Here is a 23742-nt window from a genome sequence, read left to right as displayed (position 1 = left end):
GTCTGCAGGGCCATTTGTGAACTGAGGAGTCTTTACAAGTTTCCAGTTTCCTGATGCTGCTGGCAAAACCAACTATAAAGTGCAATTCTATGAATATGGGCACTTCCCAGGAGTGATTGGCTGTATAGATAGATGTCATGTTTCCATCAAGTGTCCATCAACTCCTGATGCTGAGGAGTACAGGAACCGTAAGAACTGGTTTTCCATCAATTTTCAGGGTGTATGCACTCCTAATTTAGAGTTTAGAATTCTTTCCCGTTGGAAAGGTGCAACTCACGATTCTTCATTGTGTGCTCAGTTTCAGAGAGGACAACATAGTGGACTACTACATGGTGACAGTGGATATGGTCAGAGTAACTTTTTATTCACTCCATACATAAATCCAACAACAGCTGAGCAGCAACGATACAACAGAGAGCTCATATCCGCACGAGAGGGATGGTCAAGCGTATGTTTGGAGTATGGAAAAATTATTTCCAGTGTTTATGCAATACATTTAGTTTCAAGTCAAGAAGATGCTGCAAGGTGATCATTGCTACAGCAGTGCTGCACACCTACCTGAAGGAGCAGGCAATGACCAATGAAGACATAAACACAGGGTTGCTTTCACATTACAGCACTTCAATTAGATGAGATGAATTTAAATATGGAATGTATTCATTATGGCTTATTTTTGCTTTGATAATGTTTGTTCTGTACAAATTTCAAATAGTTTTCAGCAAAATTAAACGAGTGACTAAACCAAGGCTGGTTTAAAATGTAGTTTGTGGTGATTAAAATACTCTCACTCATGAATATCCAAATGACAAAACATGTATTTTTTACATATCATATTGTTCACCATAGCTGGTAATCAATTGTCTCATTACTGTATCTTTTTTGGATCATACCTCTCTCTTCCAACTTACTATCCAATTCAACCTGTAGAATTCTCATTTTCTTTTCATGTTCTTCCATCATATATTTCATTTTATGCTCATGAAGTTCTCTGGCTAACTTTTCATGCATGGTCATCTTTTTTGTTCTCTGCTGAAAGATGGTGGCAGCATCTTATCTCAGGGATGCTACAGCAGATGTGGAGGGTACACACTCACTGTTCACTAGCTCTTCCAACCTGTGCAGAAGTTAAACCTGCTTCTGAAGTTTTAATTTAAGCTTCAATTTAGTCCTAGAGTAGCTCTAATCCTCCCTCGTGCAATCGGCTTTGTTTAATCCAGAACAGGCTAAATCTACATCTATTTTAAGATACAGTTGAAGTCAGAAGTTTACATACACCTTAGCCAAATACATTTAAACTCAGTTTTTCACAATTCCTGACATTTAATCCGAGTATTAATTCCCTGTCTTAGGTCAGTTAAGATCACCATTTTATTTTAAGAATGTGAAATATCAGAAGAATAATAGAGAGAATGATTTATTTCAGCTTTTATTTCTTTCATCACATTCCCAGTGGGTCAGAAGTTTACATACACTCGGTTAGTATTTGGTAGCTGTTATGAGAATTTTGTTCTCAATGTTCATAAACTGAACTTCAATTAAAATACTCTGTCTGTTACTAAGAATTTGTAAGGTTCTTATTAAAATGAAACAGTCAGAGGCCAGTCTACCATAGTCAGCAAGGTTTATTTACGAGAGCGCTGCTGTACATATACAAAGACATTCCTTTTATAACTTTCTCTTACCCTACACACATACATACACACCAACATAGGGATTTTCTCATGAGTCTCACCACAGTTTATTACCACTCAGCTGACAGTTCCTGTCTCCCCCAGATACGAGAGCTCTGGAGGGGCTCTCCCTGTCCTATCTTATCTCCCCAGAGTTACAGCCGGGTCGGTTCAAACATAGGTTAATGCCCCTCTTTGTTCTCTTTCGACACACACATACATTCCTTTCTTATGTTAAATGTATACATCATTTAGTCATTATTCATAAAAATCACAACAGTAGCATTGTCTTTCCATTGTTTAACATGGGTCAAACGTTTCGGGTAGCCTTCCACAAGCTTCCCACAATAAGTTGAATTTTGGCCCATTCCTCTTGACAGAACTGGTGTAACTGAGTCAAGTTTGTAGGCCTCCTTGCTCGCACACGCTTTTTCAGTTCTGCCCACACATTTTCTATGAGATTGAGGTCAGGGCTTTGTGATGGCCACTTCAATACCTTGACTTTGTTGTCCTTAGCCATTTTGCCACAACTTTGGAAGTATGCTTGTCCATTTGGAAGACCCATTTGCGACCAAGCTTTAACTTCCTGACTGATGTCTTGATGTTGCTTCAATATATCTACATAATTTCCCATCCTCATGATGCCATCTATTTTGTGAAGTGCCCCATTCCCTCCTGCAGCAAAGCACCCCCACAACCTGATGCTGCCACCCCCGTGCTTCATGGTTGGGATGGTGTTCTTCGGCTTGCAAGCATTCCCCTTTTTCCTCCAAACATAACAATGGTCATTATGGCCAAACAGATCTATTTTTGTTTCATCAGACCAGAGGACATTTCTCCAAAAGGTACGATCTTTGTCCCCATGTGCAGTTGCAAACCGTAGTCTGGATTTTTTATGGCGGTTTTGGAGCAGTGGTTTCTTCCTTGCTGAGCGGCCTTTCAGGTTATGTTGATATAGGACTCGTTTTACTGTGGATATAGATACTTTTGTACCCATTTCCTCCTGCATCTACACAAGGTCTTGCTGTTCTACACAAGGTCTTGCTGGTCTTTGCTGTTGTTCTGGGATTGATTTGCACTTTTCACACCAAAGTACGTTCATCTCTAGGAGACAGAACGCGTCTCCTTCCTGAGCGGTATGACAGCTGCGTACTATTGTTTGTACAGATGAACGTGGTACCTTCAGGCGTTTGGAAATTGCTCCCAAGGATGAACCAGACTTGTGGAGGTCTACAATATTTTTCTGAGGTTTTGGCTGATTTCTTTAGATTTTTCCATGACGTCAAGCAAAGATGCACTGAGTTTGAAGATAGGCTTGAAATACATCCACAGGGACACCTCCAATTGACTCAAATGATGTCAATTAGCCTATCAGAAGCTTCTAAAGCCTTTACATAATTTTCTAGAATTTTCCAAGCTGTTTAAAGGCACAGTCAACTTAGTGTATGTGAACTTCTGACCCACTGGAATTGTGATACAGTGAATTATAAGTGAAAAAACGTGTCTCTAAACAATTGTTGGAAAAATGACTTGTGTCAGGCACAAAGTAGATGTCCTAACCGACTTGCCAAATCTATAGTTTGTTAACAAGACATTTGTGGAGTGGTTGAAAAATGAGTTTTAATGACTCCAACCTAAGTGTATGTAAACTTCCGACTTCAACTGTGTTTTTATAAAGTCTGTTATTGAATAATACACTTAAGATAGAAACAGAATTTATAGACATATTTGACCCTGGATTTTTTATTAATCCTTCATAATAACAAGGGTAAATGGAGTTCAAAAGGAATTTGACCCCACTGCAAACTAGCCTCTCTCTTTCTCTCTCTCTCTCCGTATCTTTCTCTCTCGCCCTCTGGTAATTATTCAGAGCTTGGATATCAATCTCTCGCAGAACTCAAAGTCCTTGACTGCGAGGGCAGGGTCTCTGGCCAGATGGGCGGGGAGAACCAGGGAACAGTCGCTGTCAATGTACTTTCCTGTTATTCCCTCCATCTCCTCGGCGACAGCACAGTAGATGGTGCTCACTGCCCCTTCTTCAGAAGACTTTGTGGACAGAGATGGGAGAAGAGGGTGAGAGCATAAACATTAACCACCTCTGCATAAAAGAGACAACAATGTGTAAGCACATTGAGTGCAAGTAAATATCTTTGTCAGGACTTTGTTTCTTTGAGTAATGCCAGAAAGGGGAGTGTCCCTTAACCTGGAGCTCAGAACGTTTACACAATTGCCATGTTTACTCAGAGACATCTGCTATAGAGATTTTGTGAAACTGCTATAAATAAATAAGTGCACACACACACACACACACACACACACACACACACACACACACACACACACACACACACACACACACACACACACACACACACACACACACACACACACACAGGTTTCAATAGCAAACATGTTGTAGCTGTTACAGTTGTTCTGCTGGCTTTATAACAAAGGCCAGCTCTTTCAATCTGACTGGCCTTCAGACCTATAAATCACTAATTCATTCTAACCAATCAGCCGATTGGACACACTTAACATCACGTTCTAACCGTACAGCACTATAGTGGACAGAAACAAACCAATCAGCATTAAGTACATAGAAGGTGAGGGCATAACCAGAGTGGCGTAGCGGTCTAACACACTGCAGCTCGTGCTAGAGGTGTCACTACAGACCCTGGTTTGATTCCAGGATGTATCACAACCGGCTGTGATTTAGTGTCCCATAGGGCTGCGCATGATTGTCCCAGCATCGTCGGGTTAGGGTTTGGCCGGGGTAAGCCGTCATTGTAAATAAGAATTTTATCTTAACTGACTTCCCTGGTTAAATAAAATAAAGGTTAAATAAATAAATAAAAAATATCCAGCCAACCGCGCAGACGAGCTCCAGCTAGCTGTTTTTTCAGGTTTATTGAGTGAAATGGTTTAACTCATTATATGCTGTAGTGTGCCCACTGAAGCAAACCATCATCTTTCGGATCATGACAAATGATCAGAGACTCTTCTCTGTCCCAAAGACCCACCTAAAAATGATGGACCAAGCATTCTGCTCCTTTGGTCACCAACAAGCCTCCATCTCTGCATAGCCCAGAACATCACTGCCTTGAAGTCTGGGCTAAAGACACATTTTAACCCCTTGTCTTAAATGTGGTCTATTGTTGTGGTGTCCTTGGTTGGTCTCCACTCTAATTGAGTTTAATTTAATCTCAGCAGCACACACACACGCACACACATACACACACACACGTTCACCTTTGGTTTCCTTGAAGTGAGACATAACACATCCTGTTCGCACACACTAGCCAATCAGGACGAGAACACATTTTTGTCTGTTTGGCTAGGATTCAATCCGATCACACTCGTAGACATTGCAGCTTTTAAAGGCAATGTTACTGAGTTTGTGGACATTACATTCAAGTTAAATGTTTCAGATTCAAGGTAAACGCTGAATTGGAAATTACCTTAATGTCAAGTGTGCTATAGCGCGGCCCCAGATTGAATCCAGGCACTTGTCTCACACATTCTTCCTAGCTACAGACCTTTCCAGAAACCCACTTTCCCTCTCTTTCAGTTCAGACAAACAGAAAATATTGACACTTCATTATTTTACAGTTCATTATGCACTTGTTATTTATTTATCCAGAACGCCGCAGCCCGTCTGGTGTTCAACCTTCCCAAGTTCTCTCACGTCACCCCGCTCCTCCGCTCTCTCCACTGGCTTCCAGTTGAAGCTCGCATCCGCTACAAGACCATGGTGCTTGCCTACGGAGCTGTGAGGGGAACGGCACCTCAGTACCTCCAGGCTCTGATCAGGCCCTACACCCAAACAAGGGCACTGCGTTCATCCACCTCTGGCCTGCTCGCCTCCCTACCACTGAGGAAGTACAGTTCCCGCGCAGCCCAGTCAAAACTGTTCGCTGCTCTGGCCCCCCAATGGTGGAACAAACTCCCTCACGACGCCAGGACAGCGGAGTCAATCACCACCTTCCGGAGACACCTGAAACCCCACCTCTTTCAGGAATACCTAGGATAGGATAAAGTAATCCTTCTCACCCCCCTTAAAAGATTTAGATGCACTATTGTAAAGTGGCTGTTCCACTGGATGTCTTAAGGTGAACGCACCAATTTGTAAGTCGCTCTGGATAAGAGCGTCTGCTAAATGACTTAAATGTAATGTAAAAATGTAAATATTTAGCAGTTACAGTTTAAAAGGGTTATTATGTAAGGGATTAACAACGAGGGGCTATGAGTTTTATGGAAATAATGCACAACGCGGGTGTGCCACGACCTGCAGCGGAATGGCAGTAACCTTCTGCGGAGTTGCATGATTTTGCTAACACTCAAACACTACTAACACTCACATTTGCCAGTAGAAATTTGAGTTGAAATCTTTAAAGTAAGGGCTCTAATTCAATGCGTATTGCGGAAATTCAACGTTACAACGTGATTGAAATTTAAAGGCAATGACCCCAAATCCCGCGTTATAGCGAAGACTGCATTCACGGCAAATGCTGCATATGTTGGCTCAATAGGAAATTACCTTTAAATGTCTACCGCACAATCTGTGACGCTTCAGTGATACAGATTGAATAGAGCCCTAAGAACCAGAAAGTTAGCCTGGTCACAGATGTTTGTGCTGTCTTATTATGACCATAGAAGTTGGCATGACAACAAAAACAGACCTGGGAACAGGGTCACCAGAAATGTTCCACTGTTAACTTCCTACATGAAACAGGACTGTAAAATAGTGTTAAAAGCATTTTTTCCCTTCAAATTTTCACCAGAGTGTTATGATACAAAGTATTCACCTTGAAGAAAAAGATTCCAATCAGGTTGAATAGGAACCGAACCAGGAAGTTATAGTGTCTCATCACTTCTGTCATCACCACCCCAGGGTGGAGGGAGTTAGCTGTCACCCCTGTGAGAGAGAGAGACACACACACGCACGCACGCACGCAAACACACACACACACACACACACACACACACACACACACACACACACACACACACACACACACACACACACACACACACACACACACACACACTATAACACATTATAAACCACACTAAAGCCCTTACCTATATCCCTCCATTATACTGCGTTGCTATCCCTGAGTCTGATTCCATGGGAAGTTTGACTCACACAGGGAAACTCTATCTCCAGCTGCACAGAAGATGTTTGGTGCCTAACTTTCGTTATATAACCACGTTCCCCATTAGACCCCTCAGGAATGATGCTCATTGTATAATGTTACTTATGCACTTATACATTGTTTTAGCAGCAGTGAAAGAGCTTATGGCTATACTATGTGTTCTAAACAAGGACTGTGGTACTTTTACAAACATTACCAATATACACGCCGATCATATAGCCAAATCAGTATCAGACGTGCTATGAATGAGATTCAACTGTGGGGTAAGGGGCCAGGATAGAGCAATTGTCTACAAGCTAAATGGAACCAGGGCCATTATTCCAAAACCATTTCAGTAGGCTTGTTGATATAGGATCAGTTTTTTTTATCCCTGTCCATGTAATCTTATTCATTATTCATTATGACCTAATGCCAAAACTGATCCTAGATCAGCACTCCTACTCTGAGATGCTTTATGAAAACTTGCCTAGGCACAAACTTCCTACCCACCTGTGCCTTGTAGCCTTCGTGCCAGCTCGTTAGTGCAGATGATGTTGTGCAGCTTGGTGTGGTTGTACACGCTGTCCATGGTGTAGGCCAGGTTCTCGCCCTTGAAGTGTGAAAAGTCGACCACGCCCCTCCAGTGGTTCATAGATGACACGTTGACGATGCGCGCCGGCGCCGATCGCTTTAGCAGGTCTGGACAGAGGTAAGGAGAGAGGGGAGAGACGGGGGAGAGGATGGAGGGGAGAGAGAGAGAGAGGGAGAGAGAGAGAGAGAGGTAGGGATGGAGGGGAGGGAGGGAAGGAGGAAGTTAGGAAGGGATGAGAGGTGGGGAGGGAGCAAGGGAAAGAAAAGAGCAGGGGAGAGAAGTGGGAGGGGAACAGTAATACAATGTAAGGTGTGGAATGTAATATGAAAAAACATTCCTTACCGGACCACGACACTTTAATGGGTGACTCTCCAGGGAAAAAATATAAACACAACATGTAAGGTGTTGGTCCCATGTTTCATGAGCTGAAATGAAATATTCCAGAAATGTTCCATACCCACAAAATTTTGTGCACAAATCTGTTTACATCCCTGTTAGTCAGCATTTCTCATTTTCCAAGATTATCCATCTACCTGACATGTGTGGCATATCAAGAAGCTGATTAAACAGCATGATTATTACGCAGGTGCATGTTGTCCTGGGGACAATAAAAAGCCACTCTAAAATGTGCAGTTTTGTCACACAACACAATGCCACAGATGTCTCAAGTTTTGAGGGAGTGTGCAATTGGCATGCTGACTGCAGGAATGTCCACCAGAGCTGTTGCCAGATCATTTTATGTTAATTTCTCTACCAATGTTGTTTTAGAGAATTTGGAAGTACTTTCAACCGGCCTTACAACCACAGACCACTTGTAACCACGCCAGCCCAGGACCTCCACATCTGGCTTCTTCACCAGTGGGATCGTCTGAGACCAGCCACCAGGACAGCTGATGAAACTGAGTAGTATTTCTGTCTATAATAAAGCTCTTTTGTCAGGAAAAACTAATTCTGATTGGCATCAGCCTTGCTCCCAAGTGGTTCTGGCTCCCATTCATGTGAAATCCATAGATTAGGGCCTAATGAGTTTATTTCAATTGAATGATTTCCTTGTATGAATTTTAACTCAATACAATCGTTGAAATTGTTGCATGTCGCGTTTATATTTTTGTTAGGTACATAAAGAATGTTTTTGAAGTGTAAGAATTGCCTTTTGTTCAAGCTGGGCTGAATCACCTCTTTCAATTGGGATATTCTTATCCAGAAGGTATGTGGTGTCGTACCCAGAAGATATGTGGTGTCTTACCCAGAAGATATGTGGTGTCTTACCCAAAAGGTATGTGGTGTCTTACCCAGAAGATATGTGGTGTCTTACCAAGAAGATATGTGGTGTCTTACCCAAAAGCAGGCTGGTGAGGAGGAAAGGACCCACATGATTGGTAGCGAAGGACACCTCTAGACCATCGGAGGTGATATCTCCAGGCAGACCTAGATGATAAGGCACACACACACACACACACACACACACACACACACACACACACACACACACAGAGACACACACCACACACCACAAATGATGTGCATGTTGCAAACCGTAGCCCAAATAGACACCGCGTCAAGGACAAACATTCACAATAGTAATAGGTTTAATACTTTACCCCAGGATACGCATTATGGACAGTAACTATAGAAACAAGGTAGCTTAATTCAGTTCAGGAGAATTTTGCCAAACAAGGTTGCTATATTCACGACAGGGGAAGTGTCAGCCTACTTGCAGCGTACTTCCTTGTTATTGCGTCTCCATTTTCGTGTGTTGCACTTGCATTCAGAAGGTATAAATGTATGAAACCGTATAATTCCTATTTTTAATGTATGTAGTTCTGTCCTTGGGATGTACTTGTCTATTCATGGTCTGTATTATGTCATGTTTTGTGTGGACGCCAGGAAGAGAAGCTGCTACTTTAGCAGTAACTAATGGGATCCTAATATAATACTAAATACTGAATAGGTAATGAATAGGAATTTGTTTAAGTAACAAACTGACAAGTGAACAAGACAACATGATGATTGCTATGATCTGGACAATTATTTTTTAATGCTTCCAAGCCAATAGGCTATAAAGGCCTGAGTGTGGAAATCATTTAAATGGCCCATATGGATAAAAAGACTGGGAGGGATCAAATGTCGAACCGACTAAGACGCTGAAATTGTAAGCACTTAGTACTTTTATTTCCATTGGTCTCTCTCTCCTGGGAAACATTATATTATTACGTGTCGATTATACTTTTAGTACAATTGATAATGTTAATTGGTGTTGTTATGTCAATTAACCAATGTTAATTGGTTGAATGAATGTTGAAGAAACATGGGCAATTACAAAGTTTTTAAAAGAGAGAGACAAACAAGCCCGCTATGTCTGCGAAGCCCACAATTACGCACCTTTCAATAATTATTTCCAGCTCTTTGTTGGAAAATCATATGGAAATGAATTAATTCACTGAATCACAAGGTGGGAATGTACAAGAAATGTAGCAAGGCCAAATGGAACATGTAGCCGTTAAACTGAAAAATCAAGTGAATAAATTGCACTCGCTTTGGCTCTACTGGTGCCCAGAGTAGAACAGATGTTGCATTCTTGTTAATAAAGTCACTATTACTAACCTGTTCCAGTAATCCACCCGCTCAGTCCCCCGGTGGTTTAAAAGGAGTACGCACCACATGTGGTTGCATGCAGTTCGATGGAACTGTAGACTACTCCAGTGGTTATAGGCCTGCATCTGTTTCCATTCATTTAAATTAATTTATCTTTTTAATACATTAGAATGATGCCTAATGCCTAAATAATCAAATTCATTTTATTCTTAATTAACACAGTGATGGCAAGTGCTTTTGTATGTTGTTTATGTTGTTTTCCTCTTGCCATTGACCCTGAGAGGGATAACCTATTCTTTTTTTGGCTGAGAAAAGCTGCATCTATCATGACGAAGGTCTGCATATTCAAACTGCGCAACACAACCAGAAAGAAAGAAGAAACAGGGATGTTTCTCAACATTGTTTCTCAATGTTCTCAAGCAGCTTATCAACACCACTGCATTTTGGGTATGCAAGAATTGGCTATTAGAGGACAAGACAAGAGTGAAATTTTCGCTAACAAGTGCAACTATAAGAAGCTTGCAGTGATAATTGTACATTACTAGCTGAACATATGGAACTTTCTACTGTCTTCTCTGGGATGTCAAAATCAATTCAGAAAGATTTGATAGCTTCCATTGCATCATCCATTAAAAGTTAGATTAAAGAGAGGTTGACACAGCGCATTTATTCGCTCTCGCTCAAGTATGCTTTCCACTTTGTTGTTTGAACCTACGATGACACAGCTGTAATGGAATGTATCTGCTATTTGTATTTCCAGCTAAGTCCCCTCCTGTTTCCTGATTAAGAGGTGATGACCACTACCATTGTCAACTCTCTCCTAACATGACTAACTGAAGCCATGTCTCATGTGCCCTCTCATCCACAGGCACATTGAATGTTCCTCTCCAACATTCTCTGTCATTTGTTTTATTACTGTTGGACACATATGGTGCCATATCAGGATTCAAAGTGAATTGGTTTAAAACTTAAATTAAGCCCATTTCTAATTATGACTTCTCAAGCTTAGAAAGTACATTCAAGTGGAAACAAAGACATGAAATACCGGGGTGTACTGATACCATGCCATCTGGAAGAAGCATATATACTGTATATACAGTACAATCAATCATTTTCCTTTCATAGATTAGATTGAATCTGATGTTCAGAGATGGAGATATCTCCCTATTTCTGTTAGGTATGGTTAACATAATAAAAATGTATATATTACTAAGGTTGATGTATTTATTCCAGGCCCTGACAGTTTCAATTCCATCCAACTTTTTAAGTTAAATAAATGGCCTGAAAATAATAAAATTGACTGTTTTATATTTACCCTATAAAGCTATACCCTATACAACTTTAAGTCCTGGTTCCAAAGTGGCACCATGAATTTTGAACATGTGTATTATGATGGATCTATACTCTCATTCAATCAAGTTAAATCAAGGGTTGATTGAAACTCTACCTGATGGTTCAGAACCTATAAGAAAAAAATGGGAAACAGATCTAAAGGAAGAAATTGAGGAGAAACATTGGTCACAGATATGTGAAAATGTTAATACCTGCTCCTATGACCTAAGAAATTAATTACTGCATTTTAAGATAATTCATATGAGTTACTACACTCCTGCCAGAATGCATGTAAATGCACCCAGAAATGTCACATCTCTGTTGGAGATGCAAAAAGCACCATATGCTGTGGTCCTGTGACAAACTGACACCATTTTGGGATAACGTACAGTGGGGCAAAAAAGTATTTAGTCAGCCACCAATTGTGCAAGTTCTCCCACTTAAAAATATGAGATAGGCCTGTAGGCCTGTAATTTTCATCAGAGGTACACTTCAACTATGACAACTATGAGAAGAAAAATCCAAAAAATCACATTGTAGGATTTTTTATGAATTTATTTGCAAATGTGTCCCATTCAATGGGGACATTTCTATGCATTTAATCCTGTCCAATTGCCGAAATCCGACAAGATAACGTTTGAAAAACTGGGCCCTGAAGACTTACATTAACTCCCGTCATGCCCGGGCTTTAGCTCTATGAGCTACCACAGCCTGATGGCGACTAGAAGCCCCGGGTCACACTAGTATTATGGCTGTTGATGTCCACCCCTGGTTGACTGTCTCATAGCCTGGAATCCACATAACCTGGAATCCAACCTGGATATCGCTCTGTATCATTATTGTTCCGCTTCAGGTGAATAGTGAAGATATTGTGATATTCAGTGTGGATTCCAGGCTGACGTGATGCCCAGCTGAAGGGCTTGGTTTGTTGACCAGGATGTGGAGCTGTTTCACTATTGTCTATTGTTTTAAGTGAAACAGTAGTGAACACAGTGGTATTCAGTGTGGATTCCAGCCTAACTGTCTTTGAATCTTGACCTGAAGCTACCCACCTGAAGCCCCAGCGTTGTTGACCAGGATGTGGAGCTCCTTCTCCTCTCGCAGGACGCCCTCTACAAACGCCCTCACAGACGCCAGGGACGAGGTGTCCACCAGGCGCAGGTGCACGTTGGTGTTCCCGCTCCTCTTCCGGATTTCCTGCAGGGCAGCACTACCGCGCGCCTCGCTCCGGCACGCCATGATAACACGAGCCCCACGCCGGGCAAAGTCTAGGGCAATGAACTTCCCTATGCCTGAGGGAGGGGGAGAGAGGAGAGGATGAGAGAGATATATAGAGAGAAAGAACAAGAGGGAGAATAAGAGAAAGAGAGAGGGAAAGTGGTTGAGAGAGAAAGCGAGAGAGAAAGACAGGGGAAAGGTGAAGTAGAGAGAGAGAACGATGATTAGTGAAAAAGACACTCAGAGGACAAAACAACATTTAAGAGCAGTTGCTTGCAGCGCAATCTAACAGAGCTGCTTGTACAGTATGTGTGAGTCTGTCTGTCTGTCCCTCTGTCTGTCTGAAGGGGTTACTAGATAAGAGCAGTTTCTTGCAGCACAATCTAACAGAGCTGCTTGTACAGTATGTGTGAGTCTGTCTGTCTGTCCCTCTGTCTGTCTGTCTGAAGGGGTTACTAGATAAGAGCAGTTATTTGCAGCACAATCTAACAGAGCTGCTTGTACAGTATGTGTGAGTCTGTCTGTCTGTCTGCATGTAATTTGTGTGAGTGTGCACGTCTGTGTGCAAAGTTCATGGACATGGCAGTCCAGAAGAATGGTCTACATCTAGTAACCCCTATATCCAGTTCAAAAGACTGAAGATCCAAGAGAAATACTATTTTCATGCCACTTTGATTGCGCTATGACCAGAAGTTACTTATTCATGGCAGGTTTTTTATTTTTTTACCTTTATTTTACTAGGCAAGTCAGTTAAGAACAAAATCTTATTTTCAATGACGGCCTAGGAACAGTGAGTTAATTGCCTGTTCAGGGGCAGAACGACAGATTTGTACCTTGTCAGCTCGGGGATTCGAACTTACAACCTTTCGGTTACTAGTCCAACGCTCTAACCACTGGACTACCCTGCCGCCCCAGGTTAAGAGAATTAGGTTAAGGTTATGAAAAGGGTTAGGGTTAGCAAAAATGCTCTCTCTCCAAACCTGCTACCTCCGGTCATAGCTGTATCGAAGTGGAGTGAAAAGAGTGTGTCCCCAAGTTCCACAGGGTCAAGGTGTATTTGTTTGAGGTTTAGCATTGATCAGGCTATAAGCTAAATCTGTAAAAAACAGGAGTTTCCTTCACATGAGAGTGTGCAGGTCTTAGCTCTGGCTAACTGACATGCACTGCTGGAAGTCATATTGGTCCAATTATTTATGTAATTAGCATGAGTAGGAACCCTTTTACATTGAATAACTTTAGTTTCCCAGAGAAAAGTCAAGCGGATGAGGATTTCTCAGATAGAGAGAGAACCCTCCATTTACACACACTCTCTCTCTCTCTGGAATTTGTTTTCTTTCTTCACTTCTTTAAAGAGGGATTCCAAAAGCACATCATTAACTACATTCGGAAGTCTATTTGAGACACTTTGATGGCGAGAGGTTCAAGTGAGAGAAATGCACCGTGATTGGAATGGAAAGGTTGCATTACTTAATTTGACACTTAAAGGGAATGCTTACTGGAAGTCATCATTGGATTTGTTTTGTTGGTATTACAGTATGTATAAATTAAAAAAGATTTCCCTTTGACTGCTGTGTGGAAAAACTGTTTCATTTTGAGAATTAAAAATTGTCAAAAGAGTAAATTGCCAATTCTGACTTATATATATATTTTTTGTATTTCGGGTTGGTTAACATGCTTGTCTGTGCAGCATGCAACTGCTGGAGGGATATTCTTATTGAATCTAATTGGATAAACCATTCCAAGCGAAACAAGTCAAGCAAGAATTTAGCCCATGCAAAACCGTTACCTGTGTTAGCTCCAGTAACTATGGCGGTCTTGCCCTTCAGTTGCACAAGACAGGCTCGGGTGTCCCAGGACCCTCTCTGCTGTGACCGCAAGAGGAGTCCCAAAATCACAGTCGATACTGCCCATAACGGGTGAGAGAAGACATCAGTCCAAACCCAAGACATTTAAAAGCCCACTGAGCCCCAATGAAGAACTAAAATATTTCTGGCTACAACTTTGCTGTTGTCAGACACCTTCACCGACTTGAATTATATTTATGACCCAAAGCTCTGTTCTGAGGGTTATTTGCTGGGCTAAGTCCAGAACTTGATCAAATTTCAAGGCTACATGTTACGTAATTTAAATCTCCCTACACCGCCAGGTCTTAATGTCTGAGGAGTAAAGTTTCAAAATGTTTCAGTTGTTTAAAGTTATTTTATCCAACTGCAAATGTTATGTTTCTAGTTATTGCTGCTCATAGGCATAAATGGTTGTGGTGCATACAGTTAGGCTACACTGTGCCATGTGTAAGAGGAACATACTGTAGCCATATGGAACGATTTACGTTAAATCCCATTAGATGTTTTCCCCCACAGCCAATGTTAGGCTATATTAACACAATTTGAAATATTTATGTTTATAGATCAAAGTACACTATATATACAAAAGTATGTGGACACCCATTCAAATGAGTTGGTTTGTCTATTTCAGCCACTCACAGAACGGGACCGCCGAGAGCTGAAGCGGGTAGTGCGTAAAAATCGCCTGTCCTCGGTTGCAACACACTGCCGAGTTCCAAACTGCCTCTGGAAGCAATATCAGCACAATAACTGTTCGTTGGGTGATTCGTGAAATGGGTTTCCATGGCTGAGCAGCTGCACACAAGCCTAAGATCACCATACGCAATGTCAAGCGTCGGCGTGGTGTAAATCTCGCCGCCATTGGATTCTGGAGCAGGGGAAACGCGTTCTCTGGGATGATGAATCACGCTTCACCATCTGGCAGTCCAATGGACAAATCTGGGTTTGGTGGATGCCAGGAGAACGCTACCTGCCTCAATGTATAGTGCCAACTCTAAAGTTTGGTGGAGGAGGAATAATGGTCTGGGGTTGTTTTTCATGGACGATTCTGTGCTTCCAACTTTGGTCATGCAGTGTATCTTCTATGACACCATGTAAAAGAATAACCTCCAAATGTTTTCATTTTTTTCTCTCCATAAAATGCATTTATGTCTTTCTCCATCAGACAACATAAAGGCATTTCATTTTTACAGATGTATGATCTACATTTTATCAGTCTTTGGTTGCTGAGAATTTTCCTGCACTGCAGGAAATGCAAACGTGTAGTTTATTCAAGGTTTAAAAAGGCTTCTAAAGTTTGTAATTTCCATTTCAAATTTCAGACTTGATTTGCCCTAACGAAAAATGTATTAACCCCAACCAAAAAAATCCATTAATTATTATCCACATAATAATTCACATTTCCTGTTGCTGTAGGATCATTTTCCTGCTGTAGCAAACTGGCTGAAATTAAGATCATACTTTATTGTCCAACACGTTTTTAAAGACCTTGATTGTTTAATTAATTCTAACATTAGATTATTCAAATAGCTAACATTAATACAAATCTCCCCCCAAAATTGCTTTGTTTTCTACTACTAGGACTATAATTCTCCAGGGCTCATTTCGTTAGCATTTTGGCATGTTTTTCTAGATTCAGAACATAAAAAAACATTTATAAAGTACACATTCTCTCTTAGGTCTAGCACAGCAAATACTTCAATAGTTTACACAATTATTGCAGAACATCGACTAATATCATTTTTCATAATATTGACAAAATAGGTTAGCAATCATGGATGGAGTTGAAAGCCACTGATGGAGGTGACAATAATTGTTAACATTTCGTTGGAAATCCCTTGAAAACCGCATGCAGTTGTCAATGGTTTTAGCGGAGCTGGGGGTCTCCTTGCCCCCAAGAAGGCAAATTGAACCTTGCTGTGACGTTTATTGATAACAACCTATTCTATTTTATTATTCGGCCCATCATCATGTGCATCGATTTGTCATGGCTATTGATCTGCATTCTAGGGATATCTGCGCTAGGGATAGAGTACACACAACATATTATTCCCAAGTGTTTTTTTATTTGTTTTCTTTTCCAAGCTTTTTCAACCTGTTTTCCTATTGATGGAATCATTGTGGGGATGAGAGCGCTCTATGCCTGAATTGGTCTCTTACCTGGCATGGAAAAATACAGGAGATTTCAAATACTGATTTGTCATAATAACTCGCCTATTATTTGGAATACAATATAATTTCCATCATCAAGGATTATGTTGATCCTTTAGTCATCTGTCACATTGAGAACATTTATTTTAAGGAAATGTAAGCACATAATGTCATCAAATATACCTTTCATATTTCTCTGGATTAACATACTAAATCCATGGATGCCATTTCTGAATGAGGCAAAATTAGGATCCATACATTTTTAAAGGCACAATCTATGTTTTCAACAGCCTGATCCTGCCACTTTGTCAGGTAAGATAAGGGATGGGGCCTGGTAACTACACACACTCAAATTCATAGACAGTGCTATGGATGCAAGGAGGAGGGACATTCCATGAGATTGACATGATCCCCACTGGGCACAGATGTCAATTCAACGTAATATCATTGAAATTACATGAAAGCAAGTTGATTCAACCAGTGTGTGCCCAGTGGGTCATCTCTAAAAGCTTGTATACATCATCATAGTTTTCTACAGCTCCTACTCCCACAGTGGCAGTTCATCTTGTTGCACCAAATTTTAAATCTAGTTTTAAATTAATCCTAGTTAAATTAAATCCTTCCTCTAATCTAAATTTAGATTTCACTTTAAATCTAAATACATTTTAAGCCTGTTGCTCAATGAATAAAAAATTATATACACTGCTCAAAAAAATAATGGGAACACTAAAATAACACATCCTAGATCTGAATGAATGAAATATTCTTATTAAATACTTTTTTCTTTACATAGTTGAATGTGCTGACAACAAAATCACACAAAAATGATCAATGGAAATCAAATTCATCAACCCATGGAGGTCTGGATTTGGAGTCACACTCAAAATTAAAGTGGAAAACCACACTACAGGCTGATCCAACTTTGATGTAATGTCCTTAAAACAAGTCAAAATGAGGCTCAGTAGTGTGTGTGGCCTCCACGTGCCTGTATGACCTCCCTACAACGCCTGGGCATGCTCCTGATGAGGTGGCGGATGGTCTCCTGAGGGATCTCCTCCAACTCCTGGACAGTCTGGTGCAACGTGGCGTTGGTGGATGGAGCGAGACATGATGTCTTAGATGTGCTCAATTGGATTCAGGTCTGGGGAACGGGCGGGCCAGTCCATAGCATCAATGCCTTGATGGTCTAGCATTGTCTTGCATTAGGAGGAACCCAGGGCCAACCGCACCAGCATATGGTCTCACAAGGGGTCCGAGGATCTCATCTCGGTACCTAATGGCAGTCAGGCTACCTCTGGCGAGCACATGGAGGGCTGTGCGGCCCCCCAAAGAAATGCCACACCACACCATGACTGACCCACCGCCAAATCATGCTGGAGGATGTTGCAGGCAGCAGAATGTTCTCCACGGCGTCTCCAGACTCTGTCACATGTGCTCATTGTGAACCTGCTTTCATCTGTGAAGAGCACAGGGCGCCAGTGGTGAATTTGCCAATCTTGGTGTTCTCTGGCAAATGCCAAACGTCCTGCACGGTGTTGGGCTGTAAGCACAAACCCCACGTGTGGACGTCGGGCCCTCATACCACCCTCATGGAGTCTGTTTCTGACCGTTTGAGCAGACACATGCACATTTGTGGCCTGCTGGAGGTCATTTTGCAGGGCTCTGGCAGTGCTCCTCCTTGCACAAAGGCGGAGGTAGCGGTCCTGCTGCTGGGTTGTTGCCCTCCTACGGCCTCCTCCACGTCTCCTGATGTACTGGCCTGTCTCCTGGTAGCGCCTCCATGCTCTGGACACTACGCTGACAGACACAGCAAACCTTCTTGCCACAGCTCGCATTGATGTGCCATCCTGGATGAGCTGCAATACCTGAGCCACTTGTGTGGGTTGTAGACTCCGTCTCATGCTACCACTAGAGTGAAAGCACCGCCAGCATTCAAAAGTGACCAAAACATCAGCCAGGAAGCATAGGAACTGAGAAGTGGTCTGTGGTCACCACCTGCAGAACCACTCCTTTATTGGGGGTGTCTTGCTAATCGCCTATAATTTCCACCTGCTACACCAATGTAGCGGGTTTCTTATGTACCACAGGAGAACCAAGAAATGAAGAGCGACACCACGGCTGTCTTTTAGGCTTTTATATTGATCTGCAATAGTATTGTGAAAAGACAGGACAGAATCACATCAGTCTCCAATCTGACAAGTTGTTCTTTCTCTCTCAGTGTTTTCTCGGACACACACAATCACACTCATACATAAAGCCATAATGTATACTATAAAATAATAACCAGTCCTTAATACAAAGAATGTATAATCTTAATTCTTAGACAATAGAACCATACCTGCAATAGTATTGTGAAAAGACAGGACAGGAACACATCAGTCTCCAATGCACCATCTGATAAGTTGTTCTACACAGGAGCATGAAGAAAGGTAAAACACATATCCTGTCTCACATCCCCAATACATTGCTAGGTGCTTTCAGTGTTGACAGTACCAAAATACAACAACTTATGTACAAAAACACTCAAACATAAACACGTTAAAACGTGAAATCGCTTCTATTCCATTCAGACCGTAGAGGACCAAATTACATCTCCCATAATGCAACGCAAGCACCGGTCGGCAGCTCAGCTAACCGTCTACATCACAGAAAGGCATGCTAGCTGGCAACAGCAGCACTTTTAGCACTCTGTAAACTATATTAATAACAAGAATAAAACTCTGAAAGTTACATGTTTCAATAGTCTCACACTCCCTTATAACAATATCTACAGCATTAACCTTGAGATGTTTAATTTATTTCACGTTATGGACTCTGCAACACATACCTTTCTCTCTCAGTGTTTTCTCGGACTGAGGAGAACGGGAGCTATGGGTAGTACCAGGGTGTTAGTAGGTGACACAAGCACCCAGATTAAATAAAATATATTTAATGAAACAAAACCCGAAGATGTTAACATCATTCAGCTACTGTAGCTGCCTACCTAACATCAACAGGCAACACCAGTAGCGCAACAATTAAAAATAGACACCAAAAGTAAAGTTCCCTGGCGATCATAGCGATCTGACTCCCCCTTCTGTCTGAACTTAGAATATTCCTGTTGGCGGGCTTTGGCCACTGACCCTCAACCTGGTTGTTCTGTTCTGCGTTGTGTACTATTCTAATAATTTGAAGTTTGATGGAATAACCATTTTAACTCTACTACACCAATATATGAGGTATTTTGTGGGTTGAAAGTAGCTAGCCTACTTGACAAATGAGGCCAAGTTGCTGTTCCTTGATCAAATAATAACAATGTAACATTAGAACTACTGCAACTCCATCGTGAAAGGTTCTCGTGGGTTGGCTGATTTTAAATAAAATCCTTTATTTACCAGTACTAGACAGATATCTCATTCGTTAGTTAACGTTAGCTACTGTAGCTAGCTAGTTTATAAACAAAGCTAGCTAGCATAAAATATAATGTATTGTAATGACCTGACTAGATCATAAATGAACAATTGTCCAGACAGAGGCTTGAGTTTGCGAATTGACGGTTTATTGAACCAACTTTACACAGGCTACTGTTTGGGCCGTAGCACACGCCAAATAGATGACAGATAACCCACAAGCCAATCGTGACCTTCTCTTGTGAAGCCCAGACGTAAGAGAGAGAGAACAAAGGCTGAACCTGGTCTTAACTTCCAATGCCCAACCCCCCTCCACGCCACTCCGCCAACCACCAGGATGCCCGGCATCAGAACATTCCAGGCATTCCCGTGATTGGCAGATAGCAGGTTGATTGACATGTCGGACCCCGCGAACACCGGGTACTGGTCAGTACAACACAACCACCTCCTAGCCTAGCACATAACACACAGCTGTCTGTGCGGGTCGCTACACAGCCCCCCCACCACAAAGTCCCTCGTCCCCGAGGGAACAAACAAAGTCTCTGAAGCGACCCGGAGGTCTCCTTTGCCTGCGTGGCCGTGATGGTCGCAGAGTGCCCCTCTGGGAACCAGGGGATGAAGGCAGGGATATGGGGGACAAGGAAGCGGGAACGGGTAATACAGTCCGTGGTTCTGGGGAACCACGCGGTGACACAGGGGGGGAGACAGGGGGAGTGGGCTGTCTGGAGCTTTGTCTGCGGCACCTGAGGGTGGGTGCCTGGAGAATGTCATTGCCAGAGAGGGGAATTGTGGGGGTTCCTGGGGTTTGGGGAGAAGAGGCCCCTCTGTATGGGGCTAACCTGTCCCGGTGCAGTGCCACCTTTCTCCCCCTGGGAGGAAGCTGCACCCGGTACACAACCTCCCCTACCCTCTCCAGGACACTGCAGGGTCCCACCCAGTGACTGTCCAACTTGGGGCATCTGCCTTTTTCCTTAGGGGCTGTAGACCGAGACCAGCTCCCCAGCCACAAAGTGCCTTCCCGGGTGTGCACGTCATAGTTCCTTTTCTGCCTCACACCTGCATTCACCAGCTGCTCTCTGGCGAAGGTGTGGGCTGTCTCCAGGCGGTCCTGGAGTCTCCGGGCATACTCCGGCCCCGGAGGAACATGAGGGCTATCCAGGGGCCGACCAAACGCCATCTCCGCAGGGGTGCGGATCTCTCCCCCAGCATGAGGAGGGCAGGCGTGCAGGAGGTGGAGTCTTGGACAGCGGAGCGGCATGCCATGAGGACCATAGGCAGGTGCTTGTCCCAGTCACGCTGGTGTTTGGAAGAGACGATGGCCAGCTGCTGTCCAAGCGTTTTGTTGAAGCGCTCCACAAGGCCATCACTTTGAGGATGGAGAGGAGTAGTGCGGGTCTTGTGCATACCCAGCCTCTCACACATGGTGGCGAACACACGGGACTCAAAGTTTCTGCCTTGGTCGCTGTGGATGGACTCTGCAGCTCCAAACCTGCTGAACATCCCCGCTGTCAGGGCGTCGACGATGGTCTCTGCCTCCTGGTCAGGCAGAGCATAGGCCTCGGGCCATTTTGTGAAATAGTCCATGGCCGTGAGCACCCAGCGGTTTCCACTGTCTGTGGTGGGGAACGGCCCAACTACATCCACTCCCACCCTCTCCATGGGAGCCCCCACTGGGAACTGTTGGAGCTGAGCATGAGAGCGGCCTGGGGGGCCCTTTCTCGCTGTGCAGTTGTCACAGCGGCGACAAAAGTCCTCCACATCCCTCTTGTGCTGCCCCCAGTAGAAGCCCTGACGGAGACGGCGCAGTGTTTTTGTGACCCCAAAGTGTCCAGTCCCCACCCCCCCATGAGTACTCTGGAGCACAGCCTCCCGCAATGCTTTTGGGACCACCACCTGCCACCTCTCCTCTCCCGTAGCTGACTCCTTCCATGCCCGCTGTAGCACGCCATCAGCCAGCCGCAGTCTCTCAAACTTCGACCACAACCCTTTGGTCGCGAGTGAGAGCGCTGTCACCTCTTCCCATGGTGGCCTCACCTGCGCCTCTACCCACTGTAGCACTGGCTGTAGGTCTGTGTCCCGTCCCTGCTGCTGCCGCCATTCAGCCACGTCGACAGTCTGCAGCTCACAGCAGACAGGCCCGCTCGCCCGACACACTGTGGCACAGACACCCTCCTCTGCCCGCAGCTCTCTCTCCCGTCCCTCTCTCCGTTCACAGTGGCGGCAGCCGTCTGCAGTACAGTCCCGACGGGACATGGCGTCGGCGTTGGAGTGGCGTGCCCCTGCCCTGTGCACCACCGTGAAGTCATACGGCTGAAGCTCCTCCAACCAGCGTGCCACCTGCCCCTCTGGCTCTCTGAAAGACATGAGCCACTGGAGAGCAGAGTGGTCAGTCCTTACAGTAAAGGGCAGACCACCCAGGTAGTACTTGAAGTGTTTGACGGAAGCCACAACAGCCAAGAGCTCCCGCCGGGTGACACAGTAGCGGCGCTCATGTTTGTCAAATGTTTTGCTGAAGTACGCCACCACTCTCTCCCCTCTGGCCCTACCTGGGCCAGCACCCCACCCATGCCCACATTGCTCGCGTCTGTGTCCAGGATAAAGGGCAAGGTGAGGTCAGGGGGCGAGCACGGGGCCTCGATCAGTGCACGTTTGAGGGTGTTGAACGTCTCCTCACACTCCACTGTCCAAGTGAAAGCCTTGTCCTTCGGCAGCAGGCGGTTCAGTGGAGCAGCAACGCTTGAGAAGCCCCGTACAAACCTCCTGTAGTACGAGGCCAGGCCCAGGAAGCTCTTCAGCTGACGCTGGTCGGTGGGGGTGGGCCAGTCTCTGACAGCCCCTACCTTGTCCTCCATGGTGCTGATCCCCTCCTTCCCCACTCGGTGGCCCAAGAAGGACACCTCTCTCTCATGAAGTGGCACTTCTCGGGGTGGAGCTTCAGACCTGCGGCAGCCACCCTCTCCAGCACACGCCGTAGCGCCCCCAGGGCTGACTGGAAGGAGCTGCCATGGGCCAGGATGTCATCGAGGTATACCAGACACTGCTGTCGGGGGATGCCATCCAGCACCCTGTCCATCAAACGCTCAAAAGTAGCTGGAGCGTTGCACAGGCCAAAGCACAGGACCTTGAACTGCCAGTGTCCTCTGTTAGTGGAGAACGCAGTTTTGGCTCTGGCCTCTGGGGAGAGGGGCACCTGCCAGTAGCCACTGCGGAGGTCTAGTGAGGAGAACCAGGAGGACCCCTAACCAGGTCCAGCGACTCATCGATACGTGGTATGGGGTATGAGTCCTTCCTGGTTACCTCATTCAGCCGCCTGTAGTCCGCACAGAACCTCAGCTTGCCCCCTTCTTCGGGAACCATGACGACTGGCGCCGCCCAGGGGCTGTCTGAGGGCTCAATGAAGTCTGCCCGCTGCATCTCCAACACAGCCTTGTCTGCCGCCTCCTGGCGTGCCAGCGGGATACGGCGGGGACGCATCTTGATGGGTCGAGCATCACCTGTGTCGATCTCATGCTGCACCAGAAGAGTCTGACCCACCTCTTCCTCACTCAACGCAAAGCTGTCTCTGAATTCAAACAGCAACTGCCACAACCGTTCCTGCTGCTCAGGGTCAAGACCAACACAGTTCCTCCCCCATATCTCCCTCACTGCAGACAGTGTCCTCTCCTCTCCCATCTGGGGTAGCTGGGCTGGGGGTGCGGCCCGGGCTCACAGAGGGCTGTGTCATGGAGGTAGCTGGGGAATGTAACACACCGCCGTAGGTGACAGGGGGACTGGGGAAAAGTCACACACAGCTGTGGGGGGAGGGGCGCAGCCATG

The 23742-nt window shown here is 44.3% G+C and overlaps 1 protein-coding gene across 1 annotated transcript; it reads right to left on the bottom strand.

Annotated features, from left to right (window-relative positions):
• Positions 1 to 333: 333 nt before the first annotated feature.
• On the bottom strand, positions 334 to 14608 carry LOC115143210 (retinol dehydrogenase 12-like). Its single transcript, XM_029683366.2, has 6 exons — positions 14329 to 14608; positions 12377 to 12616; positions 8736 to 8825; positions 7316 to 7504; positions 6476 to 6585; positions 334 to 3716 (listed from the first exon to the last, which is right to left on the bottom strand). The coding sequence occupies exons 1-6, from the start codon at positions 14489 to 14491 to the stop codon at positions 3537 to 3539; spliced, it is 972 nt and encodes a 323-aa protein (XP_029539226.1). The 5' UTR covers positions 14492 to 14608; the 3' UTR covers positions 334 to 3536.
• Positions 14609 to 23742: the final 9134 nt, after the last annotated feature.

The sequence above is a fragment of the Oncorhynchus nerka genome, linkage group LG2 (genome assembly GCF_034236695.1).
Source record: "Oncorhynchus nerka isolate Pitt River linkage group LG2, Oner_Uvic_2.0, whole genome shotgun sequence".
In the NCBI taxonomy this organism is placed as follows: Eukaryota; Metazoa; Chordata; class Actinopteri; order Salmoniformes; family Salmonidae; genus Oncorhynchus; species Oncorhynchus nerka.
This window is presented reverse-complemented; position numbering and strand designations above follow the sequence as displayed.